This window comes from Aspergillus candidus (assembly GCF_002847045.1).
Source record: "Aspergillus candidus strain CBS 102.13 unplaced genomic scaffold BDW47scaffold_36, whole genome shotgun sequence".
Classification (NCBI taxonomy): domain Eukaryota; kingdom Fungi; phylum Ascomycota; class Eurotiomycetes; order Eurotiales; family Aspergillaceae; genus Aspergillus; species Aspergillus candidus.
The window spans coordinates 131,786-155,704 of record NW_020194041.1 but is presented as its reverse complement, the minus strand read 5'-3'; the positions used below and the strand labels follow the sequence as shown (position 1 = coordinate 155,704).

Sequence of the window (23,919 nt, the reverse complement as noted above, 5' to 3'; positions counted from 1 at the left end):
TACAGTACATTACCTATTACCATGTAACAATCCACCTGGAGTGCATTACGGCAAGCAGATAAATAAACTCATTGGCATCTGCGGAGCACAGCGTTTTACTATCTGTACCCGAGGCCACTGGTAAGTTCAACTAAATGCAGAGTTCCAATCCACTGCTGCTTATTGGGCGACTTAATTTCCACCGCCTTTTCTTCTGCTCTGGTTACTTTCGGAGACCTACGTCCCTTGCCGAGATAACTTAAAAAATATCTAATTAGCCGATAGTCAATTAGTTGGCTGAAAAGAAAATGAAAAGCAAAAAAAGAAGTGGTCCCTGTGAGGCTCGAACTCACGACTTTGGAGTTATTAGCTCCACACTCTAACCAACTGAGTTAAGGGACCAGTTGATGTATGATGGACGGATGTAGACGTATGAGGACTGGATCCGCGTGTGTTGATTTTTGAAAAGGATCATTGGTTGAGTGTTAGCTGGTAGTACCTATAAGTACTCTGTAAGAGATTACCTCCAGCATCTCATTTGACGACCAAGACATAGCCTGTGTGTGACGAAGAGAGGAACCCGAGTCCCATTTAAACATAGGCCAAACTCTCGCCACGTTGGACGACAGACAACCCTGTTGTCGCGGGGAACACACACTAGACAACTCAATTACAACCCAGGGGTGGACCGTCTAGCAGTAATCCCTTCCCAAGTTGCCACTACGGAATACTTATGTAGGACTAACGCTACCCGATTGACCATTCAAAAGGGTTCAAACGAACTGGTTTACCTGCAGTGCCATTATCAATCAGTGGTACGATGCATACCCCTCCTCGAGGCTTGAACTTTCCTCCAGCGCAAAAGGAGCAGCCATACTTGGCTTTTACTCGACCGACACATCCACACAAGAGGCCCGGACGGCCGAAGCCGCAGTTCGGCTACCTCAGGTAGTGTAAGGTTAGTTAGGTAGTGTATCGATGGGGCGGCAGCTTCCCCTGAAATCGCCGCCATCAACGGTCCGCGATCGACCAATCGAGAGAATTGAAAGGTTGATACCTCCCTCCACCCCTGTTGAGGAATATCTAGGTGGGTAATATGACAGTTGCCTTTATCTTTATTACTATTGTCACGACATACCGCGTAGTATCATACAAAGCCAATACAATCGAGTCGATTAACTGACGCGCTATCAGACGATGGATGGCACATGTCACAGAACTGGGGCACACACACCGCCGGCAAGACGGAATCCATCGCCAGCATTGGGCGTGGTTTTTTTAGCCGCTGGATTGACAGCTAAGACGGAGGGCGGTCATTGGTAGAAGGGAATCATGGAGGAGCTTGCAGAGCGCAAATCATCGCTCGGCTGGATTGGCTCCCCTGTCGGTCTTTCGACCTAGGCAAATGGAGTATACCTAACGATACCGTGAAGGTCGTTGTCGGCTGGAAACTTGTATTTCCAATGGAGCTTTCGATTGTAATATACAGAAAGTTTAGGGCCTCCTTTTGCCATTTCCCCCGGCCTTCCCCCGTACCTCTGTATAGTTAGTTGTGTTGAGTCTAGTATACTCCGCGTACCGGATACCCCGATCCACTCGAATAGATAGGGTTGTTAATTACAATACAAGACCAGACCAAGCTTACCTGTGGCTCATCCAGGCGGCCAGGCCAATAATAGAAACCACAGGGGGCAGCGCACCCTCCCAGTCATTAGGAGTCGGCTCTATTGAAACCGACAAAGGCAGAAATGATACCCTCGAGTAACCGTAGTAACCCTATACGATCTTTAGCAGGATCCGTGTGATGGCGATCCCTTACACATTGTGATTATCCACGGCAGAATCTCCAGACTCGAGATTGGCTTTTATGTATCGTCTGGATCACCCATTTAAAAGACAATTCACAGGGCCGTCTTGAGCTTGCCGCTTAGCAGCTCCGGCGCTAAGGAGGCGCCGCTAAAGCCAGGGAGGTTAAAGCGGTCGCTGTGGACGGCGGAATCCCGATTTCCGGTTTCTTTTAAAGTTTTTTTTTGTTTGTGTTTCTTGTTTTGGACTTTTTGTCAAGAAGACAGGAATCTTTAATGAATCAATTCTTATGATTGAGATGTGAAATGGAAGATGAGGGAGTATGGTATTGCTTGACATGGTGAATTGTTACTAGGTAGGTACTGACTCTGGTGGTGGTGGCTCTGGGTGGTCTCCTGATCAAAATAGATGATCCCGTATTAATACTGCTAATAATAAAACCATCAAATTAATACCAGTAATGTCCCATAGTGATAATGAACGGTGGTATACCATACCCACAATGGAATACCGAGTAGATACCATACTTACCGTACCGTTGAGATGACGGGATGCGACTGGAGTCTGGAACTGGGACTGGAACTGGAATAATTGTCGACCAAGACTTGGAGACTGGATATTGATGACTCGAGAGTGACTGAACTGATTGAACATGGTGATCAGGCCAGTGAATATATCAATATCCATCCATATTATAATTTATAACATCAAGTACTGTTGAGTACGGAAAGGACGGAGTAAAGTCTACTGCCACTACTAGTTAGTCGTCCGGCTAAGCCTAGAATACGGACCCGACCAGTGACAGAGCCCGTTCGACCCTTTTCCTTTCGGGAATCATCATCCAATCTCTTCCTCTCCCTCTTTCTCTCTCTCTCTCTCTCTCTCTCTCTCTCTCTCTTCCTCTTCTCTCCCTTTCAGCTCCATCCAGTTTTTTCCCTTCCCTTTCCCTCTCCGCCTCATCTTTCCCTTTTCTCTCACTCGTCAAATAAGAGGTCCATGTTCATTGGGGTGTATTCCTGGCTAGTCCACCACTTAACCTGACTACCTGATTACCCACTCCTCATCCATTCATCACCCCCATTTTTCCCTTCCCTTTCTCTCTCCCCCATCCCCCTCTCCCTCCCTTCTTGGTCCCCCCGTCTCAATCCAAACCGCTGCTGCTCAGTGCGTTCCATCGTACTGCCACGCAGTTGGTTAGCACCTGGGAGCAGGTTTTTCCTTTTTCTTCCTCTCCCCCCTTTACTTTCTTCTTTTTCCTCTTCCCTTGGGTTCTCTAATACCTGATTATTCCTATCCTCACTGGATCCCGAGATTCATTCGGATCGGTCATCCACCTCCTTTACATCTAGTGTTCCCCCGAATCTGTCAGCCTGCAGCCCCGACTGTCTGTACCCGGAAGAACTCGCTCTATCGACGATTTCCAACTCCCCCCCCCTCTCGAGGCTACTCGACATCTCAATTGGACCTGTGCGACTACACTAGTTGGCCGCCCGCAGGCTCCGTTCCGATCGCTCTTCTCGCCCCGTGACCCTGGAATCATTGGTTTCGTGAATGAATGGTTTCTCCTGATAATTCAGCAGCCTTCTGTGAGACTCTCCGAACTCGAATTCAATCATACACCCCCGCCCCATCGTTCTTTTCGCTGACGGTGCCAACCTCCCTAGGCTAGCCTTGCACGCGCGAAGCCGTTGATCGAGTCGCCCGACCCATTGTCCCATTCAAACACCTGACTGATCAATTCCCTGCCTCTCGTCTTGCGACCATGGCTTCTTCATCGTCTAATGTGGTGGGTGTCCACTACCGAGTGGGAAAGAAAATTGGAGAGGGTTCGTTTGGTGTGATCTTTGAGGGAACGAACCTCTTGAACAATCAACAGGTTGCTATTAAATTTGTGCGTTGGCCTGACCCGAATGATTGTGGCCGTGGGCGAAATTAACGGAAATAGGAACCGAGGAAGAGCGATGCCCCGCAACTTCGCGACGAATATCGGACCTATAAGATCTTGGTCGGGTGTCCTGGAATTCCCAACGTCTACTACTTTGGTCAGGAGGGTCTGCACAACATCCTTGTCATTGATCTCCTCGGCCCTAGTCTCGAGGATCTCTTTGACCACTGCAACCGGAGGTTCTCGGTCAAGACTGTCGTCATGGTCGCCAAGCAGATGGTGAGACTCACTCCGTCGTGTCTGAAGAAAGGAAAGAATCACAATCTAACGCACCGTAGCTGTCCCGAGTCCAGACGATCCACGAGAAGAACCTCATCTACCGGGATATCAAACCCGACAACTTCCTCATCGGCCGCCCCAACACCAAGACCGCCAATGTAATCCACGTGGTCGATTTCGGCATGGCCAAGCAATACCGTGACCCCAAGACCAAGCAGCATATCCCCTACCGCGAGCGGAAGTCGCTGTCCGGTACAGCGCGCTACATGAGTATCAACACCCATCTGGGACGGGAACAGTCGCGAAGGGACGACTTGGAGGCTCTGGGGCACGTGTTCCTTTACTTCCTACGTGGTGGCCTTCCGTGGCAGGGACTCAAAGCCGCCACCAACAAGCAAAAGTATGAGAAAATTGGCGAGAAGAAGCAGACGACGGTTATCAAGGATCTGTGCGAGGGATACCCAGGTACTTCACACCCCCCCCTCCACCAGACTGGTAGTTTCAGGCAGCACTAATCAACTAGGCATAGAAGAATTCACCAAATACCTGACTTACGTCCGCAACCTCGGTTTCGAAGATACCCCGGACTACGACTACCTAAAGGATCTGCTCTCGCAGGCCCTCAAGAGTGCAGGCGAGGTTGAAGACGGCGAATACGACTGGATGAAACTGAACAACGGCCGGGGATGGGAATACAAATCGTACTCGTCCCAGCAGCATCACAACGCCCTTCCCAACTCTTCTGCCCGGGAGCTCCACGCTCAGCAGCTCCGGATGAGTCAGAGGCCCGGTGTGACGGAGGCTCGTTTAAACGCCGCGCAGCCCCCGCCCCCTTCTCCGGCGAAGCCCGGAGCGGGGAAGGCGCGCGAGCGGCCAAACGTCTCAGGCGGGATGCCACAGAAGCGCCAGAGCGGGGGGATGGATGCGGCGACGCCGGCCGCGTCGACCCAGGCCCAGTTCCAGAACTCGAACGCGAACATTCCGGGTCACTTGGGGAGTCCCGCCAATCCGAACAAGGCCAACCAGCAAGCCCAGGGCCCTCAGGGGAGCAACGAACCGCAGCCCACTCTCGTCCAGAAAGTGATGAAGGCCCTCTGCTGCGGTAGGTGACCCTCTCGATGACGCCCGAGTGCCTTGGCTTCTTGCTCATCCTAGCGTCCAGGTTGACACCAGGCTGAGCATTGAGTCATGTAATTCTACGTAATCTTGGTCACGTTGGCTTCCAACTTCCTTTCTTTTGTTCTCGTCATCACCTTTAGGGGAGTGTTGAAATGTGACATGCCAATATACCTGTCACCTGGGTCTCCTGTTTTGTTGGATTGGGCTTCTGGCACTGCGGATGCCACCGGCCGATGAGGCGGTAGGACAGGGTCTTACCCCTGATTATTTTCTGTCTGTTTGACGGCCTGTGGATGGCAATGGTGTCACCGGCCACCTCCGCTGTCACCTGGTTCAAACGCAAGTCCGATGCGGAATGGGATCAGTGTTCACTGAGAACGGCCCCCACTTAATGTCCCCATACCCTATACTTCTCACCACATCACACTCGTCATCTCTCACTCTTTTATGGTGCTACGGTCGGAACGGCGAACTTGATTTTCTTCTTCCTGTTTCTTTTTTTGCCCTCTGCTTCTCACTTGAACCTGCATTCCCGGCATGGGCCTTTTAATACTAGATTTTCTTCTCGCCTCGTTTGATTGCATGGTCATTGTCAATGATCTATCGGCTCGATTATCCCTTTTCTTACACTCCCATTCTCTCGACAATATTGGTCCTCTGTGTGAACATCGGCGTTTCTGGAGATGTGTTTCTGGCAGACTGAAACGACGACCTATCCTGTCAAGAGTCTTCTGACGGGTTTCATAGAACATGCTGAGCCGTTTGCACAGGACGGCGCATGACCTTGGCAGATTCCTTCCCTCACTCCACCGCCCGTGTCTTATCTGCTGTGGAACCGTGTCTCATGGGTTGGGTCCGCGTGTCTGGGTGTTTGACGTCGGATATCCACAGAATAAAGCCCCCGATCCCCTTACTTCTCGCCACCGTGAGACTCCGGCTGGCACACGTGTGTTCTGGCTTTGATTGTCGCGGACCGATGCAGGATGTCGACAGGCGCAGGGCCTCGGCAGAGACAATGTTTCATATACGTTCCGTTTTGCCGGTTGAATCTAGTGTCGCCTGTTCTGTTTATATGTGTTTTAGCAGCGGGTTGTTATGGGTTAAGATAGCATTTTTCGATGCCTTTTTTTTTTACTTCTCAGCTTTATTTTTCTATTTTTATTTCCCTTATCTTCATTTCCCCTTGCAGTTTTTTTCTTCGTTTCCATTTGCTTTGCGTTTCTTTCTGTTGCATTTGCATCTTGGATTGAATGTGCCAATGGCCAATTGGTTAAAGCACATCAATGAATGGCGTAAATTATACAGAGCACGTCTGGTTTCTGAACTCAACCTAGCCGGCGATGTTTTATATGTAATCAATAGACGAGATATTCCTCCCACCGAGTCATTATCGTAGGTGAATAAAGAGGCTGACCGCGTAGACTATACACCGTTCATTCAAGTCATGCCAGACATGGTTCCGCCTGTCTTGGTTTACTTCACTCCGTGGACTATTCTATTAGAAATGAGATGAACTGCTAAGACATGGCGTACTCACTGTCTGAGTACCGACTGTCTTTGGAATTGTATGTTTGCCGTGGGTGACTCCGGGTCCTATCTATTACCCGCTCCTACTACCTACCTACTGTCAAGGAGTAGGTATGAGTCCTGATTACCTGGTAGACACTGCTGTAACCACCGCCTAACTCCCTAGATATAGAGCACGTAGTGATAAGCCACGTACTTGTAATTATTCCTTTCCCCCACGATAGAGTAAACACCTGATATAGATCTGTAATGAAACCACCACTATCGGCGACTTCGACCTGCCACATCAAGAGACACAAACACATGTATAAATTCGTCTTTATACAGGAATTACTTCATGACAACTGACAAACAGACAATCGTCAAAAGCTTATTCGAATTACTTGAAGAAAACTGGTTAGACTGACTTGGCCTGAGCGATGCGTGGAAAGGGGGCGCTAAAGACGCAGGGGGAAGTACAATGTGTATCATTTGACTTTATACCTATCTTGGTAGTAGCTGGTAGTACCTTGTTCGGTTCGTCTACTTCAGTTGGACGGGGGTATAACTGGGGTGAACTCCGGAGTAAACATGCTGGCTTGGCCTTTTCTTCTTGTACTATTTCTTCGTCATCGCCATAATTTGATTCTTCTGGAGTGCTAGTTTGCGGTACTATAGGCAGTAAGTACAATCTACCCAAGTACCCAGCTACCCAGCTACCTACCTACCTACCCATGAAACAGTACCCGTAAGTAGATAATGCCATCCGATATAGTGTAGTCTACTCCGTTACCTCCGTACCCTGTACTATTCAGCAAGCTATAGGTAACTTGTATGTACACACTCACACTATCCAATTATCCAGAGTATAACCAACTGCATAACAATCTACCATGCTCTGCAGACTCAGACTCAGAGCCAGGGACGGGGCGGGGGACAAGCCTAGTCATCTTGGCACTACGCTATCGTTAATACACAATCTTCATCCCGCTTGTGTGCGTTCTTCGCACTGTCCACCCGATCAGACAGTTGAACCCTGTTTAGATTTGAGATACTTAGTCGGATGGATGGATGGATGGATAGATAGGATAGAATAGGATAAATATATGCCATGATGTCGTCATTTGCAAGGCGGGGTTAGGTAACCGGTTTGCTTGTTTAGTACCAAGATAATCATACTAGGGTACTGGTAGGAGGGTAGGCTACTGTGGGTTCCTTCTGTGTATGGACTCTGGACTAGAAAAAGGGAACTTGAAATCCGAGGAATAGAATTGGAGAGGATTCCCTTGCCACTACCGGCTAAAGTGAAACGGTCGATCAGGGGATTGACGCTGTTTAGTCACTTGCTAACTACTAATTAGCGAATGGAGCCTTGTTTACGAGGAACTACGGAAAAAGGGTTGGCCTGATTGTGTGATGGATCGCTGTTTCGGGCGAGGCTGGGGATTATAGGCTGGAGGATGGAAACATGGGAAAGGAAGGAGAAAAGATAGTCAGTCACCTGTCCGTCCCACTGATCATAGTGGATGGTATGCTCTTGTTATCGAGGAATAACATCACATGGTGGACAGAGTTTTCCTTTTCCGTAGCACGCCTGGACCGTTTGAGTATTATACTTTCGTCGATGTCAATCCATCATCTACAAATGGATATGATACGATATGATATAGTATACTATAAACAAGCATAGGATATTAAACCCCCCATCAATAGGCGACTTCCGTCTGTCTGACTCTTCCTCTTCCGCTTCTCTTCCAGCTCGAGCGGCTGAGTCCGAGTCTGACCCTACTCTCGAGAACTATCCCCTGAGTCCCGCGTCCCCTGTGGAGAGCCAGGCGCGTGTGTTGTGTGTGTGTGTGGGCCTCAGCCAAGTCTAGAACAGAAAGGCGGGCGCATAACTTGGAAAAAAACGACCAGGAGAAAAGAAACCGGTGTTCTACTAGTGCACGATAGTCCGATAATAGCCCGGGTATCGTCGGTCATGAGGTTAATGTGATTGATTCATTTCTTGAGAAGGTATCCACTTTTGGGGGAGCGTACATGCTAAATCATGACCTGTATGGAGTCAAGTGGACTGCACTACGGAGGACTCGACTCGACGTCTGTGGTGGATCTGGTTAGTACTTACGGGCTACGGGCTAGAGTTACAGTGGTTAGGAGGAGGGAGTGGGATGGAGTATGATGGCGAGCACACCCTCATGGCAGCGTTGCGTTGCCAAGAGAATAGTTAGATGGGATTTGGCGTTGGCTTGGATTTCCTCCCCGGAGGCGCTACGCGGCGTGGTTACGCACAGATCACTCACTCACTCACCCACTCATTCGTTTAAACCCTGAGGTCAAGTTCAAGCCGAAGATTCTAATCCTATCCTGGCCTGTTGCACGGAAGGGCGCCAAAGCCTTGCCAAGGACGGAGAAATTGTGGATCTTGCTTTCTTGCCTTCTTTGTTGATGTTGCTCCGGTGGTTTCGGATTGAATTGCCTAGTGTAAGTATTTAGGGCGCTGCGGGCGCGCGCCTAAGTGTTTTTCGCTAGTGGTGGTGGTGGTAGTGCATTGTACATAACATGCAACTGTAGGCGATGATAGTTGACATGTTGGATGTTGGTGGATGAACGTGGCCTGGCGGTTGGCTTGTCTTGGACTATGACACGTGGGTCTGCTTGCCGTTGTGACTGTCTTCGTCTCTGGATACTGAGTACTGGGGAGTAGAGTTTGTAACTCGTGGTCCAATGGCTAATAGCTGGTTGGGCACCACTGTCATGGTATTCCGTGATATATGGAGACCATATGTGATGGAAAATGGAAACCATATCAATTCTAATAGCGTGAAACGTCACCCGATCCCTGACCCGTGGGACAAGCGACAACCCGACCGAAAGTCAGACAGTGACACAATTCCCGAATATTCCAGGAAGTGGGCAGTTATCATATCAGGGCCGTCGGGTGGAGATGGCGAGATAGACGGAGATAGATAATGAAAGGCCCCGGGATAGGACGTGCCCGACGATCGATCGCTCAATCGATTTCTCGGTGTGGACTGGACTGTGGATGTGGATGTGGATTGTGGACACTTGGGCGTGCATGGACTGGACTCGATCATGTTGTGTGACTTGAAGATTTTTCTTTCTTTCTTTCTTTCTTTCTTTTATTTATATTATATTTGATTTATCTCGGTGAGATTGAATCGGTTCGGGAAGAACAGGGTGGTACTGGGAGGGGCTGTTTCTTCGCCGACCGGTGGAGTGGCAAGTGAGACGATGATACAATATTATATGTGCTATACTACGTAGACTATATTATACTATCATCTCGGCCGGAATTGATCTGATCAGATTGTGTGATTCGGAAATTCCAAATGGCCCCCCGAATCCTTTGTCGGGTAGAGAAGCTTCCATTTCGGTTCTAGAATTTCCTGGGCGCTTATTTTGCCTGCTTATGTCTGGGATGTTCATGTTAACTCGGGTTGATCAGGGAGCGGCGCGGGCTGGTTATTTTTGGGGCTGGAAATCTTGCGGCTGGATTCACTATTTGTTCGATATTTGTCATTTGGGCGCGTGGGTTTACGCCACTATGCCAAGTACCTAGAGTGGAAGAGTGAGCTCCTCTCTTTTGTCAAGGACAGTCTACGGAGTACTGTGATGCTCGATAGAGAAAGTCATGTTATGCTTAGTATTTGGGATCTACAGAGTTTCAGGAACCGGAACCAGAACCAGACTCAACCCAACCTCAAACATGGAAAGGAAGTCTGAGCTATGACGTTAATCAACTTTGCCGCCTGCATCACCCATCCCAGCAATCATAATGAAAAATCTATCGACCGGGGGGGAGAAAAGCAAGTGGAGATCTTGTACGCCTCCCTCGAGTCTTCGCCTGTCGTGTTACGTGCTTTTCCCCCAGGATTTTCTCGGCGAGGGAGGACAGCAGGAGGACCGACAGGAGGACCGACAGGGAGAAGATGCCAATATATGGCTCATTCCGGACGGTTGGGTTGCACAAGGATCGGAGTAGGAGCTGTATTCATGACATGGTACGGAGGATGCCGATAGCATCTATCATTATTAAGGAATTCAGCCACGTAGTCAATTATGATTATATCATTCTCAGGAGTATCATTATCATAATTATTATTATTATCGGCTTACTAAGGTGGACGGAACTCCCGACACGACCAAGAATGAATCATTCTTTGAAAATTCTTCCCGCCTTCCTTGACATTCTGGAATCCCACTTTATTTGATTATCATTATTATTATTATTACCATTATTATTAATATGAATATTAATATTTTTTTCTGACAAATCATCCGAAAACAGGTTGATGATGAATCTCTACGATCCTGATCATGATCAGGATATGATATGATATGATATCCACCGACTACTGCAGCCCTTGCAGATAAAAATGGGGAATCGTATGTGGAAGAAGAAAAGAGTGTCGACAGGGGGGGGGGGGGGGGAACCACGCCATCCATCGTAATTTGTTACGTATGATGCACCTCGTATTTTATCATTATTCTCCTGATTATTATGATTTATTCTCCTTATCAGTATGATTTCTTTGTTCTCCTGCATACCCAGGAGGATGGTTCTCGTATTTCTTCACTATTTATTATCAATCAATTATATCAATCAAATAATAAAAGAGAATGATATCTCCTTACTCGGACATGCTACTTCTCTGCCTACGGAGTGGATCTTGCACAGCCTTGACCTCTCTTGGCATCCTTGCAGATCCAGCCTGGTCTCCACTGACAACGCCTGCCTCTCTTTCCAACCTACCTATGAGACCCGTCGCATTCTTCCTGTGCTTGGGATTGGACCTGATCCACTTGTCCTAGGACCTACTAGGTAACCTCCCTGGTTGCCCAAGGAAAAAAAAAAAAAAAAAAAAAAAAGAAAGGATAAAAGAAAAGCAAACACTTCTTCTGGGGAAATGCACGGTTAGGCGCACACACCAAAGTTAGACAAAGAAACCGTCTGGTTACTGTTTACTATTAGCGTAGAATCGTTCGGCCGGTTCATCCTTTTCTTATTGATCATCCGATTCTTGCTTCGATCTGTCTGGACGTGGGAGTGGGAGTGGCCACTGGAGCTTGGACAAGCAGTTGCCCAACCTTGACCTTGCCACTCTGGCGGATCATCATGATTATTCATTCTTGATGATATAATTTATCTCATGATGTATTATGCAAAGAAGACGGAAAGAATCGAAGAAAGAATCAGAGAAAGAAAGATCAGGTGGTCATTGACGTAGGATGGTTGTTCTATCCTAGACGATGTCTTATATGACACATATAATTCTCGATTGATGTTGCAGATGAGGATTCACTGCGGGATTTATCCTTCTCCTTACTTGGATTTGTTATTCTGTAAATACCTTCTCTTATCGAGATATTATCTTGTATCTTTTAACACGATCGACCGGGAAGTCTCATTCCCGTGGTCTGTCTGAGTGTCTGGTTCAAGAGTCTTTCCCCTCTGGGTTGTTCCTGTCTCCACTTGCTTCATTTCTTCCTCTCATCCACTGCTCCTCCATCCAATTGACTCTTCCAGTCCATCATTCCTTCTCCACTCCTTCTATCCAATCCACCCCCCATTCCTTCTAGCCCAGTCTCCACCCTCAGATCCACTCCTTCCTTTCAATCCCTCTTCTGCTCGACGCTTCCGTGCAGGTTTTGGAACCTCCCAGGGCCTGATCAACATCGCATCCTCTCCCCCCCCCTCCATCCCTCCCCACCCTCCCAGACTCCCTCGTTGGTTGCTAAGATTACTTGAGAAGCGCCCCGTTCTCTGCTCTTCATTTCCCTGGCGTCATCTTGCTCGTCCTTCCCATCGTGGATTATTATTAGTATTCCTCATTCCCACTCGCCCCCTCTGCTCCGCTCCATCCTTTCTCTGCCTGACTCGTCTAGAAGTTTGATTTTCTTTTTTATCTTATTTTATTCTATTCTTCATTTCTATTATTATTATTATTATTATCTTTTCAATTTACCTTTATTATTCCTCCTCCTTCTGGTTGACTCCCTTTTCTTAAACCCCTTCAGGCCACACTGACCATCTCGTTCCTCTTTTTGTCCGACCAGATCTCTTCATTCTTTGAGATCCTCCTATCCCTCTAGATTCACAATATCAACACAACTTCTGCAAAACTTATACAACTTACGTCTATACCGACCATTTCCCTCGTTACGCCTCCCATCCTTTATCTCACGGCTTCCCGCAGCCAAACCCGGTCGGAGCGGGGTTTCAAAACACCACTCCCAACTTCAGGATATTCCGCCCCATCATCGCTCGGAACTCGTTTCCTAACCTCCGCACTCAGCGGAGGCCTATCTCAACTCAACCCTTCCCCCCCTCGCAGTGTCTCGGCGTCCGGGACCATCTGGGGTGCAACGGTGTCCCTCTCGCCGTCGAAACAACCGGCGCACCCTCTACGCAATGCTCAAAAAGAAGACCTTACACCCGCCGTTACTCTTCCGGAATCACACCCCAACCTCCACCCCCGAACTATCCCCCACCACCTCTTCGGATAGCGACTCGGACGGGGATATGGACCCCGCCCACTCGCGGCCGCTGAGCCTCGCGGTCGCTCCGGGCGTCTTCGGTCCCATGCGACCGACGTTGGCGGAGGTCCTCGCAAACACCGCCCCTGCCCCCTACACCCTCAGTGCCTTTATGGCCTACCTCTCCCAAAACCACTGCCTCGAGACCCTCGAATTCACCTTGGAGGCCAAGCGGTACCGGGAAGCCTATGCCGAACTCTCCCACCCGCTCACCCCTTCCCCCATCTCCGCCGATTCACCTCAATGCCAGCGGGTGCGTATGCTCTGGCAGCGCCTGCTGACCGCCTACATTATCCCGGGTGCGCCCCGCGAGATCAACGTGTCGAGTGAGGTCCGCGAGCACATCCTCCGACACGCCCATCTCCCGTTCCCACCCGCCCCCGACGTCTTGGACACGGCCACCCGACTCGTTCACGACCTGATGGAGGAGTCCATCTTCCTACCCTTCCTCAATGCGCACGCCACCTCGACCCCGTTGCTCTCCCCACGGGAGCCGTGCTGTACCGTCGAGGAGCGCGTGTCGGTGGTCTCGGGATCCGGGTTCGACGAGCACGCGGTCCGACGCGTCCGGTCCAAGTCCAAGGCCCGCCGCCTCTCCCCCCAGTCCTCTCGGGACCTGGGCGCCCACTTCGCCCAGAGCTTCCCCGCCGGCAGCGGCGGCCGGTCCAACTTCTCGCTCAGCGCCATGACGGCCATGAGCAAGACGACGCACCGCACGTCGGGGCCCGTCTCCAGCGCCAGCGGCGACTCCGTCTCGGCCACGTTGACCGACGACTCGGGCAGCTTCGGGTCCCACACGAGTGTGGGCGAGCCCATGACGCCGCCCACGACGCCGCCGTCCAGCGAGCCTAACATGCAGCTGATGCACAGTCCCAAGAACCGCACGGAAAACCCGTGGAAGAAGATGGGAATGAAGTTGGGCTTCAAGAAGCGGTCGGGCAATGGCAGCTCGGGCAGTATGAAAATGGCGGGTCTGGAGGAATGACCCCGCCTATCGACTGGATGATCTTCACTCAACCTATGCATTATGAACCATCCACTTCAAACAGTGGATGTACTTATTGATTGTCTCTTTGTTGTTTTCTTTGGGATGCATTTTTGGGCGTTCTTGCAATGATTGAATGAGCGAGCCAGCAAGCGAGCATTTGATTCCTTGTCCATACCCAGATAGATTGGGTGGCTAGGTCGCATGGCGTTGTTACTTTTTTTTTTTTTTTCCTTTTTTTCTTTTTGGTTTATCATGGACCATTGATTGATACGACCGGTAGACACAGACTCTGGTCTACTCCTACTTTACTTTCCGCTCATGAGTGATGGTGATGGATAGATGGATTGTTTATTTTTTCTATTGCTTTTGATATGAGTGATTGTTGATTGCATCTGGATCGCTTACATTGGTTATTCCCTATTACCCTTCTGCACCCTTTTTTGGTGTTGGCATATACTTGAACAATAGATACCCTGATATGGTTATATCACATTATTTCATTCATGATTTGCAATCTGTAATGATGTATCTACATGGTACTGGAGTGGATATCTATCCCGTTATTGCCCAGTTGACACCGTGAGAACTATAAGTAAACATTCATAATGACAATAAGCTGATTACTAGATATTGGCATGGACCTCTACCTTATCTGTACATGATATGATCCAATAGATACGATGATGAATATCTATACACACTGATCCAGGTACTTAGGGCAATGACATCAACGTCTATACATACATACATACATACATACATATTAACCCAGTTATGACTTGACTTGACTTGACTTGACTTGACCTGATTTACTACAGTTACAACTAGCCAGCTAGATATACATCTCACCCCAATGTCAAACTTGTCTCCCCTCATCATCTCTCCCCTCCGCCACAACTCAGCCACAATAACCCACAACTCACCCCAACTAACACACAACTAACCCTAAGAAGTAGGAGTAGAGGGAAGAGATCGGGGAAATGAAACCCGCCGACCGGATTGAGTTTCTAGCGCCGCGACGTCCAGATCCCATCCTGCGGCTGCTAACGCTGATAGGTAGTTCTCGAAGCGGGATGCTGTGTTTAGGAAGTGCAGGGTGTGGAGTAGTGTGTTGAGGGTTGTTGCTGTTTCTGGGTCTGGGGCTGTTTCTTTTGTGTTGTTGTTGGTGGTGGTGGTGGGGTTGGGGTGGGACGGTTTGGAGGTGGAGGTGGAGGTAGATGTAGAAGGGAAAGGGTAAGGAGAGGTAGAAAGTAACCGTGCACAAAGAAGAGCATGCATCCATGCTTTGAGCTGGTCTTTGGTGGTGCTTGTTGGTTGGAGGAGGATGGTAGCGTGCCAGGTGGATTTGGATTTCGTGCTGCGGCTCAAGAAGAGAAGGTAGGGTTCGTGCGTGAAGAGTTTCGTGAGCTGTGGGAGGGGAAGGGGTGTTTTGAGCGAGGTGGTGCCTGTGCTCTTTGTTGCTACACTGTAGCTGTGTTCAGAATGGGAAGTGATGAATTGGTGGAGTGATAGGCCGATTTGGCACGTTCCGACGGTTGAGACCGTTTGGGCTGTGGTCCATTTGAGGATACTGCCCCGTGAGAAGATCCGTTCTTGCTTGGCGGCTTGCGCGGGTGTGCAGATGTGCCAATGCGGGGGGTGGTTTGCTGGGGTTGTGTCTGCAGTTGTGTCTGGAGCTGCAGAATGGGGTTGACCGAAGTCGGAGTTAAGCAAGGTGGAGAACACAATGTTTGCTCGCTGTCTATTCAGACTCGTCATTTGGACGGCGCGTACGGCGGCGTAGTTCATGCCCAGGTGCACCGTCAGGAGCGTGATCAGGGAGATCCATGTTGCGGTGTAGCTGGTGATATGCGATACCACAAGGGACCCGACCTGCGTTTGCATTAGTGTCAGCTATCTAACTGATTAGATGGAATGGAGCATCGTACGAGCATTCCAATCAGTGAGATGACAGTCTCTTGAGACGAGTCTTTCTAGATGGTGTTAGTCTGGGATTGTTTACCCTGAGGAAGACACATACGGCATTGACCTCGGCGAGATTCCCCCATTTTGCAAAATGCGCACTCAAACTGGCTTTTGAGCTCCCCCCGGATACTCCGCAGAGAGCGCGCAGCACCCCCGCCGTACTGAGCACACCTACACGGCAACTGCCAGAAGGGATCATCGGCGACAGACAGTCCAGGATCATAGCGAAGTCGTTGAACACGTCGGCCGCCAGCCGGTACATCTTGCATTCTGGCTCCAGCGCGGTGCCCACGCGGTGCGCGAAGAGAATCGTGGCGATCCGGCCGGAGGTGTCTTGCAGGATGTGGAGGAGTAAGGCCGACGTGGGCGATGCGCTGGCATTGCCGACTCCGACGCCTGTTGCTTGTGAGCATACTTCGCGAAGGATCCTTCGCAGGATGGATGATGGTTATTGTTCGGGTAGCTACCTTGTAACACTGCTCTTGAAGACAGGAGGCCGGCTATTGAGCTGCAAAATGCTTGGAGAGAGTCCTTCGATAGCTATTAGCTATGCAACCAAGCGCAGAGCATGCGACGGCGCGAGGTGCCTTGGTAGCTGATCTATGACAGAACTAACAAATAGTTGATATCTACAAGGCATTAGTTCCCACTAGACAATGCAGATGCGACCAACTCACGGAACATAGTCCTCACTAACACTATGCGGGTACCCAGCAGGCAGAAAAACCTCAACGAGGAGGTTCCGGAGTGCAGCGATTGACCATGACAAAGAGGTTGAGTAGGGAGGATGCTGTTGCAATATTAATGATTGCCTTTATCTGAATAATGTAGAGCGACATCGACTATAGTATAGGAAAGACAGAAACAGCTGGCCAGAGGAACTCATGCACCCCTGTAGACACTAGCCAGATAATAGATTGATCTACCTACCAGTACATCAATCCGTCCTGTTGTCGATCGTCCATTGTTTGATTTGGAATAGATGTATGTGGCTGTTGGATGGCCAACCTCGTCGACTTCGGTGAAGGTCAGGGGGTCATCTTGTTTGGGAGCCATGTCGGTTGGATCGCCCAATTGGATTGACTGGTTGATTGTGATGTAGTCAAGAAGATACCTAGAGGTACCTGATCGAACCAAGTGGGTTGGGTGGGGAGAGGTCGATGGACTGGCTGCGTGGCCACTCGACTTTCAACTGGCTAGTTGGATGCAGAGCACGTGTGCCGCGATCGACACCTGTTCCAGGTTCTAACCTTGAACTTCCATGCTGCTCCCCCGGGTTACATCACACCCCAATTATAGCCATGATTGGCTGATTCCTTCTTAAGCCCAGAAGAGATTATTTATAGTAAATATTATTCATTCCGATGACTATGCCCGTTGTGTCCTGTCTGATAGTAATACATCTGCAACAGACCGAACTTTTCCAAGCACCGCCGTCCAGTATGCTTTCCCAGAAGGAATGATCAGTACACGAATGCTTGTGATCGCAGCAACCCAGTGCCACCCATCTAATAACAAAACCCTCCAATGAAAAAAAGCGCGCCCCAAAAATCATGTAGAGTACCGCTTGACAAATCCAAGAACCACCAGCGCCAGAACTAAAGAAACGGCGAGAAAAGAAGTGAAGGAGAGGTGGGGACGATCAGACCGCGCCAGTTGGAACAAATCCAAACAGCGACTCATCGCCAGATGAGAAGCAGTGCGCCTGACCTACGTCCCGCAGGGGTGGCATTTCCACGTATCATGCCCGTGAAGACCATCTTCATTGCGTCATCGCTCATACGGCTCAATGCTGTAACGGCATTCAGGCGTAGAGGCTGGCGCCACCGGTCTCGACGGCCTCGATCTCGGCCTCGGTGAAGGGCAGACGGTGGAAGCGCGAGGGGAGCTCATCACGGTCGAAGAATTCGCCTTGCTTGGCTTGGACGGGGCCGAGGGAGGCGCCGGCGTTACGGCCGATGGCACCGGAAACGAACGAGGCACGGCCCAGAGGACCATGCTGCTGGGCCTTGACGCGGTAGGCGGCGAAGGAGTCGGGGAGAGAGCCCGAGGGGGAGGCGGGATGAGGGCGGGGAGTGTGATCCAGAGATTCTTTAGAAGAACGAGGTTAGAAATCAATCAATTACACACGAGAACGGTCTCTGGTAAACTCACTAGGGACGGAACGGCGACCGAGGAAGCGGATGAGAGGGGTGCGGGCAGCATTTCCGAGAGCCATGGTGGCACGCATTTTGAGTGATATTGTGTGGTTGTGGAGGATGAAAAATTTCCCCAAGATTTTGATTGAAACGAACGGGCGAGAAGGTGGACGATTGCTCAATTGAATGGCACGGTGAGATCCGCTCGGGTCCGACGCGACCGAGGAAGAGTTCGAGGTGGAGGGTAAAGATTGGATGGAGGTAGCGAAGAGAATAAGTTACAGTATATACAGTGGGGATAACCTGACGAAGAGATGAAAGAAGTGGAATTGGAAGAAAGAGACCGAGGGATGAGGGGGTTGTTAAAGGAAGGAGGGAGGAAGAGAAGAAAAAAAAAAGCAATGGAGGGTGGGAGAGGAAGAAGAAGGAGGAGGAGGAGAGGAAAAGGATTGATTAGTGTAGAGGAGCGGGAAGCGAGGCCGGGTTGGAAAGCCGGAGTGGGCGGGACTAGAGAAGCATTTGCATTATCTTAGCTACCGCCTTGCCTGGCAGTGGTTACTGTTACTGGTTACTGGTTAGGTAAACTGCTTCGGTTGATTTAGTCAGAGCATTCCTATTGAGATAACACTAGTTACTTTTGTTCGTGGTCTGATCCTGATCTGATGCCACATGCATCTTCATGCTCTTCCCCGGACCATTCAGACCGTCTTCCCCCCTGCGATCCTTTCCCATCCCGCATTCTCGGTGAAAGCGTTGTGGAATCTCGTGTCTGACAGGTTGATTGTGCTTTTTAAGCTTACTCTCTATCTTGTAGCGCTCCATCTCCCCGCACTTTGGTTCTTTTGAGCAGTAGTAGTTCGTGATCCCAGTTGGACCTTGTTTAGTTTCTTCTTTTTCTTCTTCTTTCTTTATGTACACGATCTATACAATTCAAAGTGCTGTTTCGAGTTCTTTTACTCTTCTTGTTCGTCAGTCGAGGATGAGGTGAAGTTCCAGGTTGATTGCATCTGTTCCCCCTCCTTCGGCATAAATCGCGAAGCTTGGGCCATTTCTCGCCTCCCGACTTTTCCCGGCCACACCAACTAACCAGTAACTTGCCCACTCACACTCACACTTTCTCCCACATCACACCATCTTATATCATTTTAAATTACCAAATCCAATCCTTGATTTTCTTCTATATTTTTTTTTTTTTTAACCTTTTTCATTCACATTAATAATCATTTATTTTTAGCGCCCCGCAACCATCACCCACTCCTGTTCCAACCGAAGTGAACTCGGGGCAGAAGAACGCTGGAGCTTCCCCCAATCGGCTGCCATTGATCTTCATCCCCGTGATCCGGGTAGTTTCGCGCCTTTCAAACATATTCAATCCGTCTTACTCTCGTCGGCCTCTTCCCCCCCCTTTCTTGTGATCATGCATGAGCTGTTACTCTTCGCCTCGGTCCCCGCCCACCAACATCATGAGCTCCTGCAACAGTTGGCAGGTCTCACGGCCATGCAACCCCGTCATCGCCTAGAACGACGTCTGATCTTCAAGGCCTACCGCAAACCGGGGCTGATCAACACCCGCGTGGGAGCCAGTCAGGATTTGCAGGGGAATGAGATGCAGCGTCTCAACAAGATGCTCAACGGTGGCATGTTCTACACCCAGGTGGTGGGCCCACTGGACGAGTCCGATTTTGGCCTCAACCCGTCGCCGTCCGCTGGAGATCCTGATGATGCCGCCATGTCCGGCACGGACGAAATTCCCACCAATCGTCCCGCCTATAGTTACGAAAATCAACCGTGGAAGTTGGAGTTTCGAGATATTCCCGAGGCCGGCACTCGATCTGCCGTGACGGCGCGGTTGATGGCTAGCTCCAGCCTTCCTAAAGGTGATATTTCCACCCCCATGACCGCCTGGGGATATAGGTGAGTCCCCCCCACCCTCCCCGCCCACCATCTTATTTGAAGGATGACATATCAGCGCATAGCATGATCGATTGCGTTGGCTGATCGCACGTAGTTTCGTCTCCGAGTACGTGGTGGAGGGGGACATCTTCGTCTTGAATGACATTGTCATCTTCCTGCATCGGGTCCTGCACTATCCGACTGAACCCCAGTCGCATGAACCGCGGCGAGAACTGCCCCCGCTCTCGGACATGACTCTGCTCGAACGTTCGGGCAGCTATGTCCTGCAGGCTTCGATCACCGTCCAGGACGGCGGGAACCAGGAGATGATGAAGACGGCGTCGCAGCACCTGTTCGGACTGCGGGAACAGTTGAAATACGCCGTCCGGCTCGAACAGGCGGATCGACTGTCGCTGGATACACGGGCGAAGTAGAGGCTTTCTTTGTTCTGGCTTTCTTTGCTTTGGTTTTCCTTGATTAATGCCGTATATACCCCGGGGCGATGCCTCAGTAGACTCAAGTATCCTTGGTAATGATTCCCAAGATAGAAATGAATTATTATCTACTCAGTATTATCTATCTATTCACTTTCAGTCCTTATATAAAAAAAAAACAATACAACTAAAGTCGTTCACAAACCGTCCTTCACCTGTTGTTGGCAATGCCACAGTAATAAAGAACATGTGACCTCGCGCACCCTCCCGCGCGTACCAGCGCGTCAACCGCTACCCAACCTCACATACATACCACCATACACCATATATCGCACTCCCTCATCAATCAAACGCTCAGTCCACCCTCAGCCCTTTAACTAGGGTCCGTCACGATATTCTCCCGCCATATCCTCAGAATGGCCGGTGCTGGCGCCACCAAAAGGCCGGGGTCTCCCGACCGTGCCATCTCCCCGCCGCCACTTAAGCGGAAGGTTGGGTCTACGATAACGAGTACGCCTCTTCTTTTTTCTTAGTAGATAAAAATCCAAATTGTTTGGTGTACCTATGTCTAACGGATGGGTTGGATAGAAAAAGCTGCGTCGTCGTTCTTTACGCCTACGTCGCAGAAGAAGCCCGAGAGGCTGGTTTGGCGGGTTGTGAGTAATAGTCTCGTTGTGGGGAGGTACTCGGCGGAACCAGATGGGGAGCGGAAACATGATGGGGCCAAGCCTAGGGTTGCTGCGTTTGATTTGGTGAGATTTGTTTTCTGGGGAGAGATTTTGTCAGGGAAGCACGGCTGATGAAGTTCATATAGGACTCCACGTTGGTATCTACAGCCTCTGGGAACACATTCCCTAGAAACTCATCCGACTGGAAATGGTGGCACGATACTGTCCCGTCTAAACTCCAGCAACTTAACAAAGATGGGTGCGTTCTTATCGCGTGCTGGTCTTAGACCATAGCTAATGACTGCCAGCTACCACGTCGTCATCATGTCCAACCAAAAGAAAGTCAGCATCCAGAAGGAGATCAAAGCAGGACGAAGCGATTCCAAGAGTCTCACGAATTTCAAAGAACGCGCTGCTGCTGTTATGGAAAAGCTGGATATTCCTATCAGTGTCTACGCCGCGACTGAAGATGATAGCTACCGCAAGCCGAGGACGGGCATGTGGAAGGAGTATCTGGATGATCAGGACTTTGATGTTGAGGGTGTTGATCTGAAGGGCTCGATTTATGTTGGAGATGCCGCTGGTCGGCCGAGGGATCATTCTCAGGTGGATCGGTATGTCTCCTCTCTCTCTCTCCTCTCTCACCGAACTCGATCCCCAAAGACAAACTTACCAATCTAGTGGTTTCGCCGTAAACGTCGGACTCCCCTTCCAAACCCCCGAAGAATTTTTCCTCAACGCAGCGCCAGAACCGCTCGTGGAACCCTTCGACCCCACAGTCTATTTGGAATCCGATCCCACAGACAACGGTAAGTACTGTGATAACGAGCAGGTGGTCTATGCGCAGTGATCTGGCCCGGTCCGTTTGCCCCTGGCGTCCACGACCGGGGCTAGACCAGACCCTGCAGCCCCAGCCAATGCTAACTCGGATCATTCTGCAGTCCCCGCCCCTTTCTCCCGGAATAGTCCCGTGGAGCTAGTGATCTTCTGCGGGAGTCCGGGGGCGGGCAAATCTACGTTTTACTGGAATTATTTGCAGCCGTTGGGTTATGAACGGGCCAACCAGGATCTTTTGAAGACGGTGAGTGTTTACACTCGTTTTGTACTGTTGGATCTGTTGCATACACACTACTTCCCAACAGCTTGCGGAATGGCCAGAGGTCAAATCTGTGTCTAGACTGGGAAACAAGACAGGCTCCCGCATAAACCGGGAACCAGCACGAGATGAGCAAAACATGCTAACGTCTGACTAGCGCCCAAAATGTATAAAAGTGGCGAAGGAATACCTTGCGGCCGGGAAATCTGTCGTCGTCGGTATGTGACCCTTGCATGATATAAAGTGGCTGGCTTTACACCATCCATCGGGACGACGTTCCAGCCCGTCCGACAGCCCCCCCCCCGTTGAAGATTCTTCGAACTCTGCCCCATCCCTGTAAAATTTGTCAAACGAAGAATGCCAGTGCTAATCTAGCAGACAACACAAACGCCGACCCCGAAACAAGGGCTCACTGGGTATCAGTGGCCAAAGAATCCGGCGTCCCCATCCGCTGTGTATATTTCACGGCATCGCAGGATCTATGCCGACATAACAACGCTGTGCGCGCGGCGAATCAAGACTTGGTGAGTTGTTTCCCGTCCATCCCGGTGTTGTACAGACAACTTGCGCGGCTGCATATCAGCATTCTACCCCTCCCTCTATCTACCTCCCCGCTATCTGCAGAAGCATAGACTTCTCTTCACCGCACTGTACCTATATACCTATGTACCCCTCCTCCTCACATCCTCTGACCCCATAATTTGTCATACCCACCACTCGCATACACATGCACATACACATACCCATACAACACATACAAACACGCAGATGCAAATGCAGAAATCTCAGCGGGCCACGCAGTCCCCCCTCCCTCCCCCTCATACCCAGTCCACAAATGAACCAAGACCAATGAAACAATAAAAATATACTAACAAAAATAAAAATTTTGAAAAAAAGAACCCCGAATCCCGCACCTTACTCCCCGGAATCGCCTTCGGCGACTTCGGCCGCAGATTCAAGGAACCCTCGCTATCGGAGGGCTTCGAGGACATCGTCCGCGTGGATTTCCGGTTCCGCGGCAGCGAGGAGAGTAAGGGCGTTTGGGGGAAGTATTGGATTTGATCCTGTTGTCTTGCCTTTTGGCTTGGATAGACTTGGATAGGTCTGGGGTTAGATATAGATGTTTGATGGTTGAGTTCATTGCATTGAGGAGATAGATACATACGCCGCTCAATACATATCTCGCTCACACAGCATGGCTAGCATAGTGATCGCATAGCATCACATCATAGAATAGAATAGTACCCGGAGACTAGGTACCTTAATAACAAGGTAATGACCAAGCTTTGAATCCATATATGCATGCATCTACGCCTGGATTCAATCCGATTGATCGACCTGACCCTGGACTACATTGGATCAAATTGAGTTGAACCAACCGGAATGGAACTGACCAGACCAAACCAAACTAGCATTCTTCAACCAAGTATAGTATCTCTCTACCTACCAGTCACCATCCATACATATCATCCGCATACATGCGTCTTTCAGCGGTGAAGAAACCACGTAGATCCCTTACGATAATGAAAATGAAATAAAAGCATGTACTTTGACATTAACCTGCACTACTCCTACTCACCTGTCGAAGTACAGTTAGCTCCG

At 49.9% G+C, this 23,919-nt stretch overlaps 6 protein-coding genes and 1 non-coding gene across 7 annotated transcripts; 4 read left to right on the top strand and 3 right to left on the bottom strand.

Annotated features, from left to right (window-relative positions):
• Positions 1-307: 307 nt before the first annotated feature.
• Positions 308-381, bottom strand: BDW47DRAFT_t107. The gene has a single exon. It is a non-coding gene; the product is annotated as a tRNA-Ile (tRNA).
• A 3,166-nt stretch (positions 382-3,547) lies between these two features.
• Positions 3,548-5,059, top strand: BDW47DRAFT_127322 (casein kinase I; the record flags this gene model as incomplete). The annotated part of the gene is made up of 4 exons (XM_024816695.1): positions 3,548-3,676; positions 3,731-3,949; positions 4,009-4,414; positions 4,473-5,059. 4 exons carry the CDS (start codon positions 3,548-3,550, stop codon positions 5,057-5,059), a joined length of 1,341 nt encoding a protein of 446 aa, XP_024670367.1.
• A 7,458-nt stretch (positions 5,060-12,517) lies between these two features.
• On the top strand, positions 12,518-14,148 carry BDW47DRAFT_51464 (regulator of G-protein signaling domain-containing protein). The gene has a single exon (XM_024819204.1). It carries the CDS (start codon positions 13,011-13,013, stop codon positions 14,118-14,120), a length of 1,110 nt encoding a protein of 369 aa, XP_024670366.1. The 5' UTR covers positions 12,518-13,010; the 3' UTR covers positions 14,121-14,148.
• Positions 14,149-14,967: 819 nt separating this feature from the next.
• Positions 14,968-17,312, bottom strand: BDW47DRAFT_108853 (RUS1 family protein). Its single transcript, XM_024813330.1, has 7 exons — positions 17,019-17,312; positions 16,766-16,878; positions 16,705-16,717; positions 16,556-16,619; positions 16,144-16,484; positions 16,052-16,096; positions 14,968-15,995 (listed from the first exon to the last, which is right to left on the bottom strand). Exons 1-7 carry the CDS (start codon positions 17,142-17,144, stop codon positions 15,069-15,071), a joined length of 1,629 nt encoding a protein of 542 aa, XP_024670365.1. The 5' UTR covers positions 17,145-17,312; the 3' UTR covers positions 14,968-15,068.
• Positions 17,313-17,892: 580 nt separating this feature from the next.
• BDW47DRAFT_127319 (alpha-ketoglutarate dehydrogenase subunit KGD4) lies at positions 17,893-18,306 on the bottom strand (the record flags this gene model as incomplete). The annotated part of the gene is made up of 2 exons (XM_024816694.1): positions 17,893-18,179; positions 18,243-18,306. 2 exons carry the CDS (start codon positions 18,304-18,306, stop codon positions 17,893-17,895), a joined length of 351 nt encoding a protein of 116 aa, XP_024670364.1.
• Positions 18,307-19,418: 1,112 nt separating this feature from the next.
• Positions 19,419-20,630, top strand: BDW47DRAFT_108849 (mediator of RNA polymerase II transcription subunit 18). Its single transcript, XM_024813329.1, has 2 exons — positions 19,419-20,140; positions 20,235-20,630. The coding sequence occupies exons 1-2, from the start codon at positions 19,644-19,646 to the stop codon at positions 20,551-20,553; spliced, it is 816 nt and encodes a 271-aa protein (XP_024670363.1). The 5' UTR covers positions 19,419-19,643; the 3' UTR covers positions 20,554-20,630.
• A 217-nt stretch (positions 20,631-20,847) lies between these two features.
• Positions 20,848-23,532, top strand: BDW47DRAFT_108846 (putative DNA 3'-phosphatase Tpp1). Its single transcript, XM_024813328.1, has 9 exons — positions 20,848-21,063; positions 21,142-21,305; positions 21,368-21,480; positions 21,530-21,835; positions 21,903-22,030; positions 22,163-22,302; positions 22,475-22,535; positions 22,696-22,841; positions 23,215-23,532. The coding sequence occupies exons 1-9, from the start codon at positions 20,970-20,972 to the stop codon at positions 23,377-23,379; spliced, it is 1,317 nt and encodes a 438-aa protein (XP_024670362.1). The 5' UTR covers positions 20,848-20,969; the 3' UTR covers positions 23,380-23,532.
• The last annotated feature ends 387 nt before the right edge of the window (positions 23,533-23,919 follow it).